At 40.9% G+C, this 21,132-nt stretch overlaps 3 protein-coding genes across 4 annotated transcripts; 1 reads left to right on the plus strand and 2 right to left on the minus strand.

Moving 5' to 3' along the window:
* Window positions 1-285: 285 nt before the first annotated feature.
* Window positions 286-4,389, minus strand: ncbp2 (nuclear cap binding protein subunit 2). Of its 2 annotated transcripts, none has more exons than XM_066709584.1 (4): window positions 4,198-4,389; window positions 2,236-2,417; window positions 1,426-1,564; window positions 286-1,060 (listed from the first exon to the last, which is right to left on the minus strand). In XM_066709584.1, exons 1-4 carry the CDS (start codon window positions 4,270-4,272, stop codon window positions 962-964), a joined length of 495 nt encoding a protein of 164 aa, XP_066565681.1. In that variant the 5' UTR covers window positions 4,273-4,389; the 3' UTR covers window positions 286-961. The 2 variants fall into 2 exon arrangements, with proteins under 2 accessions (XP_066565681.1, XP_066565680.1); XM_066709583.1 differs by having other exon boundaries at window positions 286-1,196.
* A 54-nt stretch (window positions 4,390-4,443) lies between these two features.
* Window positions 4,444-5,300, plus strand: LOC136753462 (protein NCBP2AS2). The gene is made up of 2 exons (XM_066709585.1): window positions 4,444-4,724; window positions 4,826-5,300. The coding sequence occupies exons 1-2, from the start codon at window positions 4,688-4,690 to the stop codon at window positions 5,155-5,157; spliced, it is 369 nt and encodes a 122-aa protein (XP_066565682.1). The 5' UTR covers window positions 4,444-4,687; the 3' UTR covers window positions 5,158-5,300.
* Window positions 5,301-6,192: 892 nt separating this feature from the next.
* On the minus strand, window positions 6,193-18,729 carry meltf (melanotransferrin). Its single transcript, XM_066709582.1, has 16 exons — window positions 18,490-18,729; window positions 17,696-17,850; window positions 16,985-17,084; window positions 15,854-16,039; window positions 15,495-15,651; window positions 14,294-14,361; window positions 13,640-13,827; window positions 13,126-13,291; window positions 12,482-12,633; window positions 11,627-11,723; window positions 10,410-10,604; window positions 10,068-10,224; window positions 9,536-9,603; window positions 9,083-9,270; window positions 8,725-8,914; window positions 6,193-8,260 (listed from the first exon to the last, which is right to left on the minus strand). The coding sequence occupies exons 1-16, from the start codon at window positions 18,533-18,535 to the stop codon at window positions 8,193-8,195; spliced, it is 2,181 nt and encodes a 726-aa protein (XP_066565679.1). The 5' UTR covers window positions 18,536-18,729; the 3' UTR covers window positions 6,193-8,192.
* Between the last annotated feature and the right edge of the window lie 2,403 nt (window positions 18,730-21,132).

The following is a 21,132-nucleotide window of genomic DNA, read 5'->3' on the forward strand; positions in this document are numbered from 1 at the left end:
ACAATCTGCTAATTTTGTATAGGGTGTAGCAAGTGTCAGTCATTCTATCTACACAACTCATAATACCAAATTTGTTAAAGCAATAAACATCAGTGATTTTAAAAGCAATAATGAAATATAATGTGTAGGTCTATTTCTTACTTTATGGGCTATACCTTCCCCCATACATAGGTTTACACAAGCAATGCAATTAAATCACCTTGGATATACATACAAACAATTTAAAGGGAAAACTGACCTAGAATTGATATTAACTGAAATCACAAATGCACAAAACAGTGAAAGTAATTTTTCCATTATCAATTTTAATTAATGGATACACTGGCCTTTTTGGAGGCAAGAAGGGGGTTCTTTTCATTGCTAATATATACTTAAAGTAAGTAAATTATAAAAGAGAAATAATTGATCAACAAAGTATTTGCAAATAATGAAAATCAGAAAACAAACCACTATATATGGCAGATACTAAGTTGATTAATTTAATCTGAAATAGACAATGCAGAAAAAGCAAGCAAGCCACACCCATGCATTTGCTTAATTACAAAATAAAATCCTTAGTCAATATGACAACTTTCACATTACATATTTACACATGGGGATAATTTGCCATGGTTTATTAGGAAATCCAAGTATTAAAAAAAAATAAAAATAAAAAAAATGCTTCCTTAATGTTATACACAGTATACAGATGTGACAGACATGCTCGTACTCAAACTTAATTGGGGAATTAAGCATTGGTGCTGAGCTGGCAAATTGTCAGATGCCTATCATAGCTTTTCCTACTGTTGTCCTGCTGGTTTCCAGGGTGTGGAGTGCAGAAAGCAGCAGCACTTTTTCTTTTCAGTCATTGGCATGGTCAATTTGGTAAAAATATAGTTTCAAAAAGGGTCACAAAACATGAAAACATGAATGATTATTACCTAAATTTACCCAGATCCCATCGAATTGTATATTAGGATAACTAGTATTTGAATCGGCCTTCAGGCACTCTTTGCAGCTGAGACAATTTTCCATATCCACCTCGAGCAGGGTCATAATCTTGTCTGTATTCGTCTCTGACCTGAAAAAACAGGATAGCAAAAAAACAAAAAACAACAAAAAAAAACAAAAAACAAAACATGGACTTATCATTTTTGTATAGTTTTCCCATAGCCCCCCCTCGCGGGGTCATAATCTTGTCTGTATTCATCTCTGACCTACGGAGAAAAAGAAACTTGCTTATTCATGTACAACACTTACATTCGCTTTTCTGAAATGCAGACAGTGCCGTGATCCAGCAGCTTTCAGTCGGACAACTGTTTAAGCTGAATTCCTTTAGAGACAAACAAGCAACCGAGGCCTAAAAGGACACCTAGTAAATCAATACTTTTAATTTTGTATCGCTAAAACTGTCAGCTTGGGCAGCGGAAACCGTCTGGAACTTACCTGACCGCCTGACTTTCCGCGACCGTACTGCCGGCCCTCTTTGAAGCCAGCGTCCCAGTCGGTCCTGATAATGCGATCGTCCAGCCTTGTCCCATTAATAAAACGCATGGCATTCTCTGAATCCGCACGTGTGTAGTATCTTGCGTTGGGGTTAAGGTATTATTGTATTATTTATCTCTTGGCAGAGAGAGAGAGAGACGGAAGTTGCAACAAATACTTTAAAAACAACATTACACAGTAGATTAAGTTCAATAAAGTACAAAACACAGTAAGTCCAACTTTAAGTAAACTAACATCAATACATAAAATAGTGCAATATTTGCAGCAATAGAGTAGGGGGACCAGAGCAAGCAGAATTTACCATTAGCACAGAATCCCTTACTGTAAGGTGGAAAAAGTGCAGGAATAATAAAACAATAGAGCAATAGAGGAGAGCAGTAAATCAGTGGAAAATAGAACAGAATAGATATGATAACCAGAGAAGCTTATTACACAGGGACAACAAGCACCTCCTTAACCTATATATGGAGGAGATTCATCATCTTGTATCTAGAAATCTAGATATACATCCATACAAGTCTATATTTATCAATACATACACATAAGAATTTTTTTTTTTTTAAGGGAGGGGAATGGCAGTCAAAACTACATTTCAACTAGATTGAAAACTGGGATTATTTATTAATTGGAGGTGGTAATTAAACCACACATTAAGACACACTGGTGTTAACAGGATGACTCCCCAAACAAAGTAAGATAACATGAAGACTTTCTGATATGCAGACCTCTTCTGCAGACGCTTAAGGATACTCCACAAAACAGAAACCACAAGCAGTCTTCTTCACCTTGTCCAAACCCATGACGATCTTTTTCACATCGCCGCTCTTGGAGAAGAGCTCGTAGACCTGCTCCTCTGTGGTGTAGAAGGACAGGTTCCCCACGTACAGCGTGTTGCTCTGCTTCAGTAGCTTCTCCTGCTCGTGCCGATTGCCCTGAGGAGTGCAGACAGTGTAACACAATCTGCAGAGGCTTGGGAGTAAACCTGTCCAAGGTCACGCATACTTTAGCTGCCTTCTTGCCAGCTAGACTGCAGGCAGGCGTCTGTGCCCGACGTTGAGAAACATTGCAATACATTACTCTGACTAATTTTTGAATGTTTGCATGATTAAGTGCTTTGGAGAGGAAGCCACTGGAGTTTCTCACAACGCTATCTCCATATCAGATTAGTCTGCAATGCTTTTCCTTTACCAAAGCTGTCGACTCTATATCTACACAGGCCGTGATGTCGGGCACAGACTGCTGTCTGCATTCAAGAAGGCAAACGAGTCAGGCTTGTTTATGCTTCACTTACACCAGACGTACCTCAAACTAGAATGAATGACCTAAATGACACAGAACGCTATGCAATTTCATACGGAAAAACAAACCTCATTATATAAACAAAAGTGGTCTTACTAATACAAACGTTAAAGGTTTTGGATTTTTAAAGTTCAAATGAGATTTTCAGAATCAATTGGGTTAATAATTATCTTACAAATAAGGATAGTATTAGTACCAATTCAGAAGGACCTGAATGTCTATTAAACTGTAATTGTGACATATGATCCCTACTAAATGGGCATTGGTATACAAACATATTTTTTCCTAACACACACAGACTATAGAATAATAAAGATATGAAATACATTTTTACGATGGTATGACAATTACTAAACAAGCATGGGAATTTACTTATTCTGAATTTTGGGACACCTTTGATTCCTTCTAGAGAATATGCTATAGTATTTGTTGCAATTCCTGAAGTTGGTTTAGCTCTGTTGAAGGGGGATAACATTTTTTCTACTGTACTTTAATTCAAGATGTTGTATTTGAATCATTATTCATATACTGGAAAATAAATGCAACAACCACCATATTAGGAATGGTTACAAACAAACATGACACTAACCTACAATCAATATCGCATTGTGATTATATATATATATATATATATATATATATATATATATATATATATATATATATATATATATATAATTTAGATATGTATAACACACAGTTCTGGAACAAATTAAGAGAGCACTGCAAATGTTTGACATCCATTCCATTCATCTTTTTATTTGCAATTTGGGAGAAATGTTGTCCGTAGTTTGTAGAATAAAACTAAAATGTTCATTTTACCCAAAACACATACCTATAAATAGTAAAACCAGAGAAACTGGTAACTTTGCAGTGCTCTCTCAATGTTTTCCAGAGCTGTATATAGATAGATTACATATAGATCTAGATTCAGCTTTGAACAGGATGACTGATTTGTAACTTGGCAAAAGGAACGGTTTAAAATAAAATATAAAAATCATGGTGTTTGTAGACAAATATTTTGGAGTGGTCTAGAACAATTTATTTTTAGATATTTTAATGTCACCACAGTATTTGATCGGGTTGATGCTACCTTTTGTTTTACACGTTTTAAAACTTGTACTTGTATTGAATGTTATTGATGATCATGGGGAATCCCTGGCAAAATGTATTAGCGTATAATATAACGGCATACATCATATTTAGTTTACCAGAGAGACAACAGAAAAAAGTTATCTGTAGAGAACGATTGGAAAAACACGTAATGAACACAGACCATGTAACCGGTCTACCTGAAATCTATCTATAGCTATTAATTATTCCTAACTTTAAATGTGATACACAGTATGTATGGGCAAACCGTTTTACTTTCCGTTGTGTCGCCCCTTACAAATCAATGTTGAATAAACTTACCTTAAAGTGTTGATCTCTATATTGGCTTATATCAACGTATGAGTCGCTAAACAGGGCGTTTAACGGCAACGACATGTTGAGTATAAAATATAAATGCTTTCTTAAAATAAAAATAATATTGAAAATAAACACGCAAACGTGCAAAACTGCCCAGCTCCCGCCGAATACAGGAAACGGAAATACAATCTTACAACGGATATCTATAGATTTACACAGGAAAACAATCCAGCGCTATGAATTGTGGGATGGCAAGACCTCCAGAGGAAGCCATGATAAATGATAAACGATCGTTTTAAACTGTATTGATAACTTAACGTTAATGTTATTATTGTATAGTAGAACATATGTAGGGTGTAATATATATTCTGCATCAGGGAAACAGACAGATTTGGTGATGATAATATTATTATACGAGTATTATTTACTATAATTATAAATGCTCAGATAGATTGAGGAGGCTGGTGTTTCGTGCAGACAGGGCACTCAGTCGATGGTGGAGTTATCGAGCGGAGCGGCAGCCTGTTCTGGTGAGGGGTTATCCGAACATATCTGCAAGCCATTCTTATTTGATAAATAATAGCATGTTTCATTCACCCACTGCTTCGGTGTTTCTATTGAACAAATTCAGGTGAAAGGATGGTTTTACGCCGACTGCTGTTCACCTTGCTGAACAACGCGCAGGTGATCGAGAAGCTCGCCGAGTCTCGGCCCATCCGCCGGGCAGCGCAGATCACCGCCTTCGCCCTGACCAAGGCGCAGATCACCAGCAGAGACGCGGCGGCCAAGCTGCTCAAATCGGGCACTCTGCGGCAAATCCGAGAAGAGACGGCGGGCAGGATGCCCAGGGACGTGGGGGAGCTGGGCAGGAGAGCTGGGAGAGTTAGGGCGACGTTTGTCAAAGAGTTGAAAGAAGGACTAAGGGACGCTTCCCGAGAGATCAAACCCAAGAACAGAAAATGACGTCCTGACGTAACACACCGCAATACACGTCACAAGAAGTGCGTGTGAACTGTAATATGAGTGAATCATTGTCACTTTTAAACACTGTTGGGGTTGTGGGAATGGGTCAGAGGAACTTGGACATTAAATACAGTTTATATTTATGACCTGTGTCGATTTTCCTGTTTTAAACACAGATCTTAAGTGAACTAATATTGTCACCACAGAGGAATCAGAACCACGAATACAATACTGTACATATCAGCAAGGCAGAGTGTGAGATCTTGACCAGGCAGATGATGAACGCATTTCTGAAGTGTGTGTATTTGTGCTCCAGTGTGTTTGTGTCTGTAGCGAGGGGTCTGCATGTAGTCGGAGATGGGAATGGTCAGCAATTATGGAATTGAGGGTGGGATTATCCTGTCTAATAATAATAAATGGTTTTGTAAGCTTGTTAGAGGGGAATTTATCTGCAGGGGAAATCAGAAGAAACCAGACTAGAGATGCAGACCAACTCCCAAGTGTGCCTTGCCAGAGCCTCTTTGGCCCAACAGTTGGGAGTTGGAGTTGGTCAGGAGCATTACAGCACACCTGATTCATTTTCTTCTTCAGTGATCTCTAAATGTGCAGGTTTTCCCATGAAGAAACGCTTCACATTGAAGTTGGCTTGCCGGTAAAGGAAAATGGTGGCATTATTTAATACTTGCTATTTAATATTTTAGTCTTTCAACTCTGCAGCTGAGCCTTAGCCTCATACTCCAAAACAAGCCTCACTGATTCCCACGTTCATGTGTTACCTCCATACACCACAGTGGGGAGCCCTTCTCCAATCATTTTTGTACCTGTGGGTCCTGGCTTGGGACCCTTGAAGAGTTTCAGTGTCTTAATAGAACTTTATGTGTAAACCGATAAAATACATGTATTTATGTGTTTATTGTATTGTCAGGTGCAGTCATTTTGTGTAGTATGTTCCTCCCAGACCTGTTCTTGTGAACCAAAGGTCACTACACTATTCAACTTTGAACTGGAATAGGCAATAAACCTCAGACACATATCTAGCCTTTATTATCTTCAGTTTATGGCATTTAAGATCAATGTGACATAAAAACCTTACACAAGATAGCAATGTATTGTATTTTAATTTTATTTACGAATCACAATTATTCGTATTCAAAGCTTTATGTAGCTATACCTAAGCAGACACACTGGCCTGGCAACTAAATATTAGTTACACATTTATTGTTTCATTTGCAGAAATGTAAAATACTTTCAAGGCAAGCAATACAAAAAAGACAGCAGTGGTTCAGTACATATACACTGATATAGCAGCTTATAATACAGTTCTAAACAAAATACATACAAACTAAGCCTTAAACATCTGAGAAAGGATGCCACACTGCAAAGATGTAAAATGAGGACACAGGATACAGCACTTAGATCCCACTACAAATCTAGACAATGGTTTACAGCATTTGCTCTTGTTACTCTCTGTCCATTTCCATTATGTGTGCAGAGTACATGCTTTTTCATGGGACTGAAATAAAACATATTTTCCAAAACATCGTGGGCTGTCTAAAAGCTCTGGTAGCTGTGGTCGATGGAGCCCTTATAGTTCATGAGACGTTACATCAACTCACAGAGGAAATTAAAATAAAAAAGCAATACAAGTACCACTTGAAGCTGGTTTTTCATTACTGAATCTACCAAGGGCCTCCAGAGCATAGCAGCTGAACCCTAAGGTAGTGCTGCTCTATCCCGAGACACTGAGTGGTTTATGTGCCAAAGACCCTTTGACATGTGCTTGGTTTCCTGTTTGATGGGAGTCTGGGAATGTAATACAAAATCATTCTGCAGGCCTGTGTGAGAACCGAGGAGCTTGCCCCACCCCACTGTGACAGATTTTCAATCATCGATCTCTATGCCAGGCAACTGGATCTGCAGACAAGTGCAACTGGCTTCCAGTTGAGCATGAAGCACCGTGATGCGCTCACTAAAACTCAAAAACGTAAGGAAAAAGGCCCATTGCACTGAGAAACCAAAGCACATATAAAAAGGTCTCATTGTGTTCTCCCTAAATCTAACAGCGTTCCCCTTTGACAGCTGCTTTGCTTGTCAAGTTCAGGTCACTGTAAGGACTGTGGGTCCCAGAGGAACAGCCATGCAGACATCCCAAGGGCAGTTTGCGTTTAAGCTTAGTCTGTACATTAAATAATCAAATAGCGATTCCAAAAATGTCAAATCAAATAACGGCATTGATCTTTTTGAATTTTGGGAGAACACATTGTGATGCCACAGTTTTATGGAGAACAAAGAAGCCCAGGCAAGCAGTCCACGTCTGCGCAGTAAAGGAAGTGTAAAGTTCACAAAGGACATGACACTAGTGAATATTCACTGATATGCCATTAGCTTATCAAGTTAAGACAAAAAGTGCAAGACACTGCATATTCCCTGACATGGCATGTGCCCTCAAGTAATTTTCATAGAACTTTATGTAACAGGCATCGCATACTCACTGATATGGCATTTGCCTTTGGCAACTAAATGAGAGATAAAGAGGGCACCACACTGATACGCTGATGTGGCCTCCAGAACAGAGATAAACAAGGTGTTTGTATCAGTGTGTACAGAGAGGAGGAAACTGAACACCTGAATTCACAGAGGAGAGTGGCATGTAGGGATCTTTTCCCCACCTCTCTTATTCTGTACTGGTACACCTGGTACTTCAGATTATCAATGCATTGCTTCCTCCACCTTTACCACACCAAAATAAAATCCCACACAAGCTCGCCTAGAAGCATTTCCATCAAGTTCTCCTCCCCACTCCCCAAATAAAATACCGACTGGATTTCCTACGTCTATGTAGGCTTCATTACTTGGATCTGAAAGCCTTGAAGTTCATTAGAAAGAATACCTGGTTTGATCTGAAAACAGAATATATACATACTGCGTTAGACTTTTTTTTTTTCAATCATAAAAAAAAGCCCAAAATTACAAAATGCGTGTATAGGAATCGGCGAGATGTGTTTGGTCCTGCATTTCAATTTGTTGTCTTGGTGTTACACACTGAAGGAAGTCAGGAGCGCACTAAGCACAGACACCAGCAGCACGGAGGCCGAGGAGACAGCTGTTGGCAAAGCAATTGGTAAAGGTTATGGTCCGGGAAAATGCTGAAGGACAATCCAAACACTGCAGATTGTGTTTACTAGTAATTTCAGAGCTAATCAGAAAAAAACAAGACTCTGTTTATCCCTCCTATTGCTAAAATTAAAAAAAAAAAAAGAGTGGGATCAAAATCACAACAAATGATATGACCTGTATTGTCATACAACATGTAGGACCTTTCAAATGACGGCCCACTGCAGCCCAGGGGTAGGCAACTTCAGTCCTGCAGAGCTGCATTTGTTTCCAGTTCTGAATGAATTACTTGATTGAACAAATCATGTGGATAAAGGAGTCATTCAGGTCTGACTCGATTTTGCCAATTCATAGGTGCCCTCTAAAGCAGGCCGGTCAAAGTTGAAGCTTGGAGTTGCCTACCTCTTCTATAGATACCTGCCGAGGGGAATCATCTCAACCACAGAAACCTACCTGCCGAGGAGCACTCCAGCACCTTCAAGGAGTTCATGTAGTTTGTTCCCAGCCAGCTGGAGTAATTTTTCTTCTCTCCAACGCCAGTCATGCGTATGGTGGAGTCTTTGAAGATCAGATCTGTGCCCTCGAAGTCACTGGAGTCAAACATGCGGAATCCATTGGTGTTGTTGTCGGCGCCGAAAAACTCCTGAGATGGAAGATCGGACAGGTCAGCAGCAGAAGACTCACCTCACATATCACACAGACTGACAGAAGCATTTGTGCTCCCTGTGAAAGTGTATTGTGACTGAGATGACTGTAATATATCAGCAGTGCTGTAATAGTAAGTCCCTCAAGAAGAGTGGGGTCAGCTGACCTGGGCTTTGTCCAGCAGTCCGTACACAACATTGATGTCAGTGTCAGGGTGCACCATGACGGCGTGGGAGGGAACCCTTGCCAGGTTGCAGTGGGCGTACTGAGACACCTCCGCTCGGGCTCCATTGAGACACAGCAGCTGGAAATTCTGCGACCGCAGGCTGGTCGCCCAGGGTTCCATGTTGTTTCCTGGCAAGCGAGGTGGGGGCAGGATTGGGCAGCAAGACAAAAAACAAAAACACAACACCGTAAGGAACACCCAGAGCAGGACGTGCACATGTAAAGTTTGCACACTTACAAAGCAACGTTGCATTTTCACGTTCAGCAAATCCAGAACTAGTTTCTTCTGTCTACCAGCTATATGGTTCCCAGATTTGTTCAAGCTGAGAAAGACCTGACGTTTTTCGATACACAGACCTCTTCTTCAATGCGCACAATGGCTTATTGAGCCTACCGTCAGTGTTATCGAACACAGTGGTGTGCTTCACAAATGCAATCTCCCCTTTCCCGTCAGCAAGACACCTGCAACACAAAGGGTGGAGTCCATGAGAATAATAGCATCAGATGGGCAGGCTGCGTCAACATCTCAGACCCAGACGGGTGTCTGTTAAGTGTAATAAATAAAAAGTTAAAGTAAAATAAATAAATAAAAAGACCCTGTTGTTTAGTTTTACAATGTCAACAAAGTGCAGCAGAACGGGGATATTCAGCCCTACTTGTCTTTTCCTTGCGTTGTGTGTATTCCGGCCTCTTTCCATTGTTATAAGGAGCAAAAACTATTTCAACAATCTTTATTAGTATTGAAGTCATTTTCAATAAATGGCCCTCGTTGTTTTGAAGGGCATTCAAGATTTACAGTGTGTACTCCAGGCCCATGGAGGAAAATACTAAATACTGCTTGATGAGTCATGCTGTGTCTCCCAAGGCTGTACTGCTACTGTACAGTTTTTTAGTGTGTGTGTTTGTGTGAGTTTTATTCTCCCTACCTGAAGGCTCCATTGTATCCATAGAAACGCTCTGTGTTTTGGGGTTCACACTTGTGGTTCCCAGATGTATCCCCTATACACTGCTCACACAGGTTGGCAGGAAAGCCTGGCTGATTCGCTCCTGGCACACAGCTGGCACTGAAGAAATCTCCAACAGCTGAGAAAGGACAGAGAGAGGGGGGGGATAGAGAGAGATGCAGAGAGTGAGGGATAGAAGAGATAGAGAGGGAAAGAAGGGGAGACAGAGAGAGGGAGGGAGAGACCGGGGTGAGACCGACCGCTGCGCAGGAGGCTCGGCAAGCAGCAGGGCACTCTTTTGGTGAACACTGGTGCCAGCCTTACCTTGGGCGAACTGGCAGCGCTGCGGTCTGATCATGCCCCTCTCCACCAGCACTCCCACAGGCAAGTTCCAGCCGGCCGTCCTGCCGTAGCCCGTGTGGCAGGACCGGCGGCCCTTCATGCCACTGAAGGAGAAGCTGTCGGTGACCGAGCGCTTCACCACCGCCACCGCGTAGTAGGAGCTGTCGCTGCTGCCTTCTGCAGGAGAGAAGACAGAGCAACACTCGTGTAAGACACCTGCAGATGTTCGCTGATATGTACAGTGGGTGTGTGTGTGTCTGGAGGAGCAGGGTGCAGGTTTAAGAGGTCTCTTCATCCTCTATTCTCCCCCTTCTCTCTCTTCTCTTCTCTCTTACTCCCCAAATCTGCTTTTTAATGAATAGGTTTTTGTGAAGTTAAAAAACACACACCACACACAAAATGGATACAGGAAGCATAGATGAAGTTAAGGTTTAAAAATGGTCCTTGAGTGAAAGGAGAGAATAGAATAAAAGGAGACAAGAAGGGAGAAAGGGGGAAAAGAAGAGAGCAGAAGAGAGAGGGAAATAAAGGACCGTCCCCCGTTGTGTGCGTATGCAGGCTGCACGGAGAGCCCTGAGGAAGAGACAGGAGTGGGAGTTGTTCAGGAGGCTTCAGCGCTTTCAAGATCATAAACAGGATGAGTCACAGTCTATGTTCTATTTTCTTTTAATAAAATAACAAAAACAAAACAAAACAAAACATTCCACATTTAGCGTCAACATTACAAAAAAAAACTAAAAAAAGATATTGATGTGCAATAAGTATGCACTGTTTTTTAAACTAATAAAAACATATTGCCTCACAGGAGCCTTGAGAGCTGGGCCCCTTGTCTGCGGAGGGCAACACCGTCTCTGCCTCATATAGGGAGACTTTGGACTGAGAAAGATAATTCGTCTCTACAGCAACTTTGTTTTTTCTAACCAATTTAACCTGACCTCAGGAAATTGGTTTGGTCTCAGACTCAAGCTCCAGTTTTAGTTTGCTTGGTCCTAGCTGTGGGACTGTCGTGTCAGAAGAAGTCCTAACCACCTCATTAATCATAATATATTTGGGTGCATAAACTGGACCTCTTTCCATATTACAGACAGAATGCATCAAAAGTGCTGCATGCTGGGATTTGCACGATGGTATGAATTTGTACGGTGATAGAAATCAAAAGCAGACAGCGGAGGAGCAGTAGTCTCTCAAAAGCTCCTTACCCGTGTAGCTCTCCCCTGCCGCTGGCACCAGGCCGTAGGTCTTCCCTGCGGTGTAAATAAAGCCACCATCCAGAGTGATCGCGTCAGCATCTTTATTCTGAAAGTGAAAATGTGTCCATCAGTGCAGATGGAAACTGCTAAGATGCCCATTATGGATTGGCAGTGAACAATATAGGCTACAATTTTGCATAATATAGTCACCATTTCAACAAGACAACCAAAAAAAGGCATAACCCTTGCTGTGAGAAGTAGCTTGTTAGTGGGACACATGAGGAAATCACACTATTTTTCTTGTTTTGCTCCTTGTGCTTTTGGGCACTATACATTTTTCCTACAGGTTTTAGCCAGGCTATACTAGCTAGCTACTGACATGCATGCAGCAGACAAGTAGACTACGCTAGACTAGCATTTTTTTTATGTTTTCACACTAATTGCTAAATTTGCTTCCATCAGTATAGATTAGAAAGAAAATTCAGTAGTAAGAAGAACAAACGATGATTGCAGCTCCTCCTTTCTTCAATGTTAAATAGGAAACAACGGCGTGTTTCTCTGTTCTCAGGGGGTACAGTGAAAAGCTGCTGCCTGGCAAGCTACCGCAGAAGCAGTGCCACCTCAATCAAAACACATACATTGTGAAATGAAATAATTTAGAAATGGTGTGATTAGGCTGCCTATAATAATGATTACACTGGTTGTGTGGTCTATCATTATTGTTAAAAGCAACTACACTTTTAGTTTAGGAAAATAAAATAACTGTAAAATCTGCAGCAACAAGCCCCCCCCCACCAAGTAGGGGGCCCTGGGGCGGTCTCACCCCTCGCCCCCACTACCTCCACTACAGGCAAGGGCCCTTACTTTTATTTTCTTCATGCAGTCTTCATAAGAGTCCCCTGAGACGCACTGAATCGGTGGGGTCAGCTGTTTCTTGTTGAAGCTTTCTGCCATTTTTTGACATTTCAGCAGCTCTCCGTGGGTCTGAATACACCAGCGCAGCGTCTGAGGGACACCTATCAGCGACAACACCACAACAGGCACACGCCATCACAACACATCCTGCATCGTTTCGGCTTTCTCTCTGACCTGCTTCGACTGCCTCGCTTTATCAGCTGTCACAGCCAAAGAAGAGCTCGGTGTTCAGCTCCTGATTACTCTTGGCTGGTTGGTTCAGATTCCAGTAGTAGTGTCAGCAGGAAAAATACATATAAAAAACACTCCACAAGTGTAGAAACTAAGAAGTAGTGTAGGACATGCCTTATTTCTATGTGCTTGGAGCCACTGCAACTCATTGATGTGCCATTCATGTTTTTGGTTATTTTGGCTGTGACAACATGAATGAAGGAGTCAGTGTTTCAGAAATAAGCTCCAGGGAATGATAATAGTATAATTTCTTTCCCAGTTAGGATGGTGTGTGATAGGTGATTTTGCCTATAGGTTTAAAGAGTTGAATTTGAATGTGACCCAGCAGGAGGAGGGATCAGTGTGAAAGAGATAAGCCTTACTCTCAGTTGTGCATTGCATGCTCTTAAGGGCGTTAATGTAGCCCAGTCCCAGCCAGTCTACGTAGTTCTCACTCTCTGTCCGCAGGAAATTAGTTGTAGAGTCACTGAACATCAGATTGGTGCCACCATATATAGACGATTGAAACATAGGGAAACCTGATTTCTTCTGTGGGAAAAACAAGGACAGAGACGTATACTTTTAACTTGTAACTGAATGGTGATTGTAATTGTAACGTTTGGGTCTTGTTGTCTTTTGGGGTGCTGTTCTCAAACTTAGAAAGATATTTTCAGCTTGCATTAATGAAAACTCATACTGTATGAGAGGGGATGGGTATTTTCTCAAAAAGGTTAAGTAAATATTCAGTTCAGGGGCAGGTATGAATAAAACTGAATGTGGAGAATATTAAGACATCAGGGGCTTGGAACTCTGCTCCTCCAGGGTAACAGTCCAGCAGGATATCAAGGTATATTATTGTTATTATTACTATTATACTGTAACACAGCGTCCCCTCACCAAGCCTTCGTTCAGCATGCTGAAGACCTCTGCGGTGCTCACTCCCTCCCTGACGATCACGCCTCTCGTAGGGACCTTAACCAGGTGGCACCTCTTGTACTCGTTCACGGACACCCGGGACCCGTCACGGCACAGCAGTTCGTAGTCTGTCGAATGCAGCAACCTGGCCCACGCGTCTGTATTCATTCCTGCAAGACAGCCACCCACGACGTCTCTTAAAGCTGGTCCCATTACAGTTGGACACCTGCAGCTCTCTGCAGGGTGGTCTTCCAACTCCCTCCGAGTTCCTTCTACCTTCTCTCTTACCCCACGCTGTTGGCGTGCGCTGCCCATGACCATTACAACAGCACAGTGTCTTGCCACCTTTCAGAGCCTCCTGTAAGATTAGATTAACCCCTGAAGATATGGTCTACTCTAGAGTCTGTGTTTGGTGCACTGTAACTTGTGGAGGACTTGTTTCTTGTTTGTTTTGTTTTTTGGGAAAGTAGCTACCCTCGTGATATGGTGCAAATGTGGAGCTTTGGTTGTTGAACCATAAGTCATTTTGGATAAAAAACTTAACAGAAATAATAGACTTGTACCCCCATGCAGGACAGGGTGGGAATGGAGCAAGGCTGGGGGAAGGGTGGAGTTTGTGTGGTAAGCATGTCTTACCATCTGTGTTCTCCTTGACGGTGGTGTGTTTAATGAAGGCAACGTCCCCAGCGCCTTCTGCCAGACAGCTGATGCCAGGTGGTGAACAGGACAATGCAAGACAAGAAAAGAGAAACACGTTCCCCTGTTAGGTACTGACAGATCACATACTAAATAAACATCCTGCTTTTGTGTTGCTTTAAATGGTTAGTGTCCCACTCATTAGATCATAGTATTTATGTCTAATGCAGGAAATAAATACATACATACATACATACATACATACATACTAGAGTGACCAGACTGATTAAATCAGCATCATCAAAATAATAGAGGCCTCATCCCCTGTCCCGATCGAGGCACTATCAGCATGCCTATTGTCCAGTTTTATACGATAAGGTTGAAAATTGCTGTAAAATATTACATTTGAGCTTTTTTTGGCGTAATAACATATGTGTAGTGCGTATAGTGTATATGCGTGGATCAGCTGAACACAGTCACTAATCAAAATCAATAATAGCAGTTTGGAACCTCACAGCAAAGAAAAACTGAAAAACAATGCCTGTACCAGGCAGGGTTGGAGGAAACGTACACATGGACTCGTCAGTCATATGACTGTGTTACAAAGGCATTTTGTAAATTGTGCAAGAAAGAATTGAGCATCAGTCACAGCAGTGAGTCCCATGTAAAGCATCATGCTGGCTTGAAACAACATTATAAACTCATAAACAAAACACCCTTTTTCAGCAAGCCGAATGAAATGTTTAAAAACCAAGTAGCTGCTGCTGAGCTTACCAAAGTGTAGCATATTTTACAATTACGTGATTGCCCACAAGCATGTTATGAAGTGGCAAACTTGGCAAAGAAGTACGAGACCACTGGCACTACTGACAGGTAGAAGGCTAAGGTATGTGCACATGTATTATTATTCATATTAACAGTTGGAGGGACATATGTATACATATATTGTGAGTTGGATTTGATGTCAATGACAATTTAAAATCTATCATTTGAGGTAAGGGTAAATATACAAATATATTTATTTATTTATTTATCGACCCCACGCCAGAAGTGGACGTGTCCCAAGTTTTTACTGTTGTGATCTGGTCATCCTAATACATACAAACACAAATAAATAAAATTTGATATAGTCATTTTTTTGTTTGTTTGTTTTGTTTGTCTAATGATGGATAATATTAGGCAGGTATTGGATCCTGCTCACCGGAAAGCACCACTGTAGCTGAAGTATCTCTCCGCGGCACTGCTGCTGCACTTGGATTGCCCGTTCTCATCACCAATACACAACTGGCACAGAGACTCCGGACTGTTTGGGCTGTTGGCACCAGGAACACAGCTGGCAGAGAAGAAGTCACTAACACCTGCAGAGGATTGAGGACGAGAGAAAAAAAAAACAGAGACCATATCAGTAGAGGCAGGCCTATATGGTGAATCATTGTCTGTGTGATTTGCGTTTGAATTAATTATGAGTATTCATTTGACTGCTCTGTGTATGAAGATGGTCTACCCTAAACGTGAGTAAAGCAGGTGTAAACGCAGGAAAGGCAGAGTGCACCAGCGTACCTTTCAAGATGTTACAGCTCATCACGGACATCCTGCCGCTGTCGATGAGGTAGCCAATGGGCATGTCCCAGCCCGCCGTGCGCCCCAGCCCAGTGTGGCAGGACTTCTTGCCTTTCAGATTGTTAATGTTGATTTCCAGGTTGCTTTTCTTTACCACGGCCACAGTGTAGTAAGAGGTGTCGTATTCTGGAGATGCATGAAGCCGTACACATCAGCTGCGTCTGATACGCAATGGACTGAGATATGAACACCAATGGTATGCCAGGCAAGGCTGGACCACTGCTGTGTTTGTGTTTGCTCAGTTTTGTGCTTGCCCTTCTGTGTGGGGTTACAGAATGGAGACTTCTTGTTGTTGCTTTGCAGTGTTGTGGTCATTCTCTCATATACTAACTAGGTTATGTTTCTACCTCATCCGGCCAAGAAACGTTATGATTAGGCTCTATACAACTGTAATGCTGGCATATATTATTGGTACATGCTGGAGGCACTGTTTCATTGTCTAAAAGTAGGCATGTTAAGAACGTTAATAATGCGTTAAACAGTCAAGTATTGTAATATGTTTGATATTTTATGTATATTGTTGTATGTGTGCTTTTAATATGAGACTTTCTATCGATGTGAGTTAGTGAAATGTATATAGCAAACAAACGAAGTGAGTGTGTAGATATATTTATTTACGTATATGTAATGTATGCTTATGTGTGCCTGTTTAATGGTAATGATCATGGTGGGTATTTGGGTTGTGGATTTTGCACATTATTTGATATATTCATTTTCTTTGTGTTTAAGATCCTAGAGTTGACTTGATTTATTTTATGTAACTGCTTTCATGTTATTGAAAACATTACTTTTGAACCCTACCAATGTGTGCACTACAATTTGTCAGTTTGCATATTTATATATTGCCAGTTTTGCACATTACGTGCTGCTATATTGCACAGTATTTATATGCTATTGCTTGTGTTGCTTGTATTAATGCCAGTCACAACAATTACAATTACAAACCAATTACTATCTTGTAAAAGCCTGTGCCATTCTTTTTTTTTTTAAACCTTGACTCTGCCTGCAATTTATCTTGCCCACTTCGGGCCACACAAATGATAGATAAACAGGTACACAGGAATGATTTACCTTTATCATCAGCCTCTCCTGCTGCACTTTTGAATTTATTTTGCTTCCCGGCATTAAACATACCCTTTCCACTTAATGACACTGCGTCTGCATTGTTACTCTGGAGGAAATAAAGAAAGTTATTGAAAAACTGCAAAGAGTACGACTGTTTTCTTTTCATTTTGCAAAACTCTCCTTAGAAAGAAACCAGGAGTGCATTAATGTTGCTACGTTTGTCTGCATAGCATCAGTTTGCTGGTCATGTATTGACAAAGAGAGATGAATGTACATCCTGCCACACTCACAACCTGTGTATTCAGACATATGGGTTAACATTTCCCATTGTAGTCTCTGTCCACCAAATCAACAACAACCAAAATATGATACATTATTGCCTAAACTAAGATTGACACAGTATCTTTGGAGTACAGACTAAAACTCTGGATGAATGACCTAAGAAAATGGCTGCACTTAACCTATGGAGTGAGACCTCTGAAAATTCACACATTTCTTGGAACCTGTCACAACTCTCGATTCTAACAGCCTGGGGGGCTACATAGTCTCTTGATTTTCATGACCTGAATTGAAGCTATTATTGGCTTACTCAATGTTAATGTGGTCCTTAAGCACTGGTTGAAGACACATGCAAAGCCTGCAGGATTGGTAGTCTCCCATGAGCTCCCAAATTGAGACACCAGGGATTCAGACCAGAGTAGCGCAGACACAACTTACTGCCAGCATCGCTGCGCAGTTCATCTCGGAGGTTCCCTCCACACACTGCAGCTCAGGGCGGATACTGGCTCTTTGAAAAGACTCTGCCATTGCTGTACACTTCCTCATCTCCTGCTCTGAAATTGTGCACCACCTCACACTGCCCAGGCAGGAAACTAGATGAGGGAAAACATTTTTTTGAATTGACTATGGAACAGTTAAGTACACTTGAGCCCAGATGTTTAATACTTAAAGTGCTCTTATTTTATACTTAAGTATACTTACAGTAGCGCCTACAACTCACTTTTTCATAAAGCCAGGATTTTCATATAAAAGTTTGGAATGCATAAAAAAATTGACAAAGTGTACATTGATGTCAGTCACAGAACCATAGGTGGAAATGTTAAACAGAAGTTTGGAAAACTAGCTATGATTAAATAATCGTGACAAAGCATACTTAATTTTGGTTCTTCTTTATAGTTACTGTACTCACTATGAACTGTAAGGACAGAATCTTTCAGAGGACATTTTGAAAAACACACAATGTGTTAAGACTGTGAACATCACATTGAATTAAAACATCTGGGCTCACGCACACTAGAGCACTTTGTTAACTCGTATGTTAACACTGTCCATCATCTCTTCCATTCCCACAAAACTACTTTCTGTACTTGAATTAATCACAAATGTCTCATTTGGTAGGCTAAACCTATTTGAGCGATTTAATTCTTCAAAGGTAAACTTTTGATAGAATTATAATGATAATTATGGGATATATATATATATATATATATATATATAATGGTGGAACTCACCAGCCTGAAGTGCGAGTAAGACACAGGGGACAGTCCAGGCGTTCATGGTGGTGGTTAATGCTGCGAGTGCTGCTGCTTCTTCTCGGGTGGATTTATGTCCCCACACACTCTAACATCTGGTCACTCCCTGGTGCCGAACTCCAAACTCCAATCACACGCTGCTTCACCTGTAGTTAATGATTCATGAATGCTATAGATGTCCCTTTTCTCCCTAAACTTATTTTCCTTCTGCGCAACAAGGTTTTGTTTCTTTAATCCAGAACGCAGTGACTGCAGACGCCTCCGAAGACCTGGCCTCAGCCCAGGAGACTCACACAGGGGTCTTTCATGCTCCTCTCGCCCTAATGAAACACCCCTGTGTCAGATTACACGGCCATAACAGGGTGGTTTTCCATGCAGCCACATAGACTACTACAAACAGACAGCAAGCGGGGCCTACAACAAGAGTTTTTTTTCCAAATAACTCTATCTAAGGTTTTGAAGAGATGCCTGCATCATGCATTGACAGCACTGGTATATAGTGCTGTCTGACAAGTTCAAAAATTCACAGCTGTCTATACCATACATTACAGACCTTTCTCCTGCTGTTATTTACAGATCATTTGTACAATTATCTGTGAACATTGACTTATCCGAGTTATCAGACGCTACTACTATTTGCTCCCAAAACAGGAATATTAATTATTAATGTTAATAATAAAACTGTCACAAGCCTCCAGTGAAATGTATGATTGTGCGAGTATATAAATCATAAAACCCTTGGGTTGGATTTTTATTTTGCTTCTTTGAACTGTCTCAGTGTGACAGTTTTTATGTGCACCGAAGGCAATATGGCTTGGCTCTTCATAACCTTAAAGTCACGCCCTAGTATCATGTCAGGTGACAATCTTCCCACAGTGCTGTCTGTAGGTGAATAAAATAGCATTGCTCCACAAATACAAGCGTGGAAACAGGCCATCTTTACACACAAATTAAAACCCTGCAGGCATGCACTTTTCCCAACACAAGTATTTAATTAGGCCCACAAACCAGTAAGTTAGTCTTGTGTGAAAGTTTATTGAATGAAACTATTCTGGCTTTACTATTTTACTATGATGTGCCAACCTTTGTGCTCTTTTAGTGGTGCCACTTATATAGGACAACAAAATATATAGGACCGTCCGTGCGCAAAAACAGCTTGCAAAGCACGTTGGTGCAGACCTAAAGATTGCCGGTGAACACGCTTCCGTTAAGATATGAGTGAATTAGTTCTCATCTTAATGGAAGCGCAGTCACCGGCTGTCTCCTGCAAATAAAAATCCTAAGAGCAATCAGTTGTCCTGCACGTGAAGTCACCTGTGTACTACATGTGATTTGGTTGGGTTGTTTGGGCAATCGCTATTAACTTTTGTCACACTCTAGATGGGTCCATGTGATCTCAAGCTGCTGTAATGATACACATGTCCAAAAAGCATATGTAATAGAATGCTGTAACCCCATACACACACATTTTATTCAATTTATACATTTAAACTAATACCAATAAGTCATATAGACTACTATACCTAGTTGGCTGTGTTAGCAACCTATTTAAAACAGCTTTGACAGGGGGCATTCAACATGTATTTGCTGGTATAGTGGTTAAGAAACACCACTGTGAACCTGGCATTGTGGGTCTGACACACAGTGGGGTGTTATTTCTTATATAGGTATTGATTTATTTTTATTGATTTATTTTTCTTCCTGGAGTTAAACCGTAGAATGAACAATTATAAGGTGATTAATAAGGCTTTTACACAGCTTCTCTTAATTAGAATTGTATTTCAATAAGAACAATGGTTCAGGGAATATGAAATAGTAGCAAACGTAAGATAAAGCAAGGTAAATTAACACCGGTTAGAGTGGATCGAATTCAGACAAATTAAATGTTAGAAATCAATAACAATACATTAAATTCATTAAGCTGTGTTAAAGCCTTATTAAATAATGTAATATGTAGGCATTGTTTGGTTTAATATAATTATTTATATAACACCGCTACTGTGTGGAGTCAAACCCATGAGCCAAGTTCATAGGGGTGTTTCTTAACTACTATACGAGCAAATATGTGTGAAATGCCCCCTCTGAAAGCAGAGGTTACTAACACAGCCAACTGTCCTAATTAAGTGTTGTAGTCTATATGACTAACTGGAATTAGTTTAGAATAAAATGTGTGTGTATGGGGTTAAAACACCCCCGGTTGGGACACACAGAAATATCTGGTTACATCCAAATCTAAATGCTGAGCTACAGGACAGTGGTTGCCAACCCTGGTCAAGGGGACCCACTGTCTTACGGCTTCTTGTCCAACCAACTTCTCAATTACTTAACCGATTCCTTCATAGAACAAATAATCTGCCCGTTTCATTGTTTACCCACACGAAGGTGGAAAACTCAGGGGTTATATTTCATGTGAACCGTTTAAAATAATAAATAAGCACAGATTAGGGAAAGTATTAGTTTACGTAATGGAGATATTGGTTGGAACAAAAACTACTAACAGAGGGTCTCCCGGACTATTGTTGGGAACCACTGGACTCTTAGGTCCTTGCCTGCCCTCTGGTGGCGAGGTCTATCAGTACAGTAACAACAGGGCATTCTTATCTTGCAGGCAAAACAAGTGCT

This window comes from Amia ocellicauda, chromosome 7, assembly GCF_036373705.1.
Source record: "Amia ocellicauda isolate fAmiCal2 chromosome 7, fAmiCal2.hap1, whole genome shotgun sequence".
NCBI lineage: Eukaryota > Metazoa > Chordata > Actinopteri > Amiiformes > Amiidae > Amia > Amia ocellicauda.

Bases quoted from the DNA above. Each gene is read 5' to 3' on its own strand.
- ncbp2 (XM_066709584.1), bottom strand. From the start codon at position 4,272: ATGTCGTTGCCGTTAAACGCCCTGTTTAGCGACTCATACGTTGATATA. The intron at 2,418-4,197 runs GTAAGTTTATTC...TGCACTCCTCAG, and splicing joins ATAGAGATCAACACTTTAAG to GGCAATCGGCACGAGCAGGA. The intron at 1,061-1,425 runs GTAAGTTCCAGA...CTGTTTTTTCAG, and splicing joins GCGGAAAGTCAGGCGGTCAG to GTCAGAGACGAATACAGACA.
- LOC136753462 (XM_066709585.1), top strand. From the start codon at position 4,688: ATGGTGGAGTTATCGAGCGGAGCGGCAGCCTGTTCTG. The intron at 4,725-4,825 runs GTGAGGGGTTAT...GAACAAATTCAG, and splicing joins CGGAGCGGCAGCCTGTTCTG to GTGAAAGGATGGTTTTACGC.
- meltf (XM_066709582.1), bottom strand. From the start codon at position 18,535: ATGAACGCCTGGACTGTCCCCTGTGTCTTACTCGCACTTCAGGCTG. The intron at 10,605-11,626 runs GTAAGGAGCTTT...TCTCTCCTGCAG, and splicing joins GGCAGGGGAGAGCTACACGG to AAGGCAGCAGCGACAGCTCC. The intron at 9,604-10,067 runs GTAGGGAGAATA...TTTGTGTTGCAG, and splicing joins GGATACAATGGAGCCTTCAG to GTGTCTTGCTGACGGGAAAG.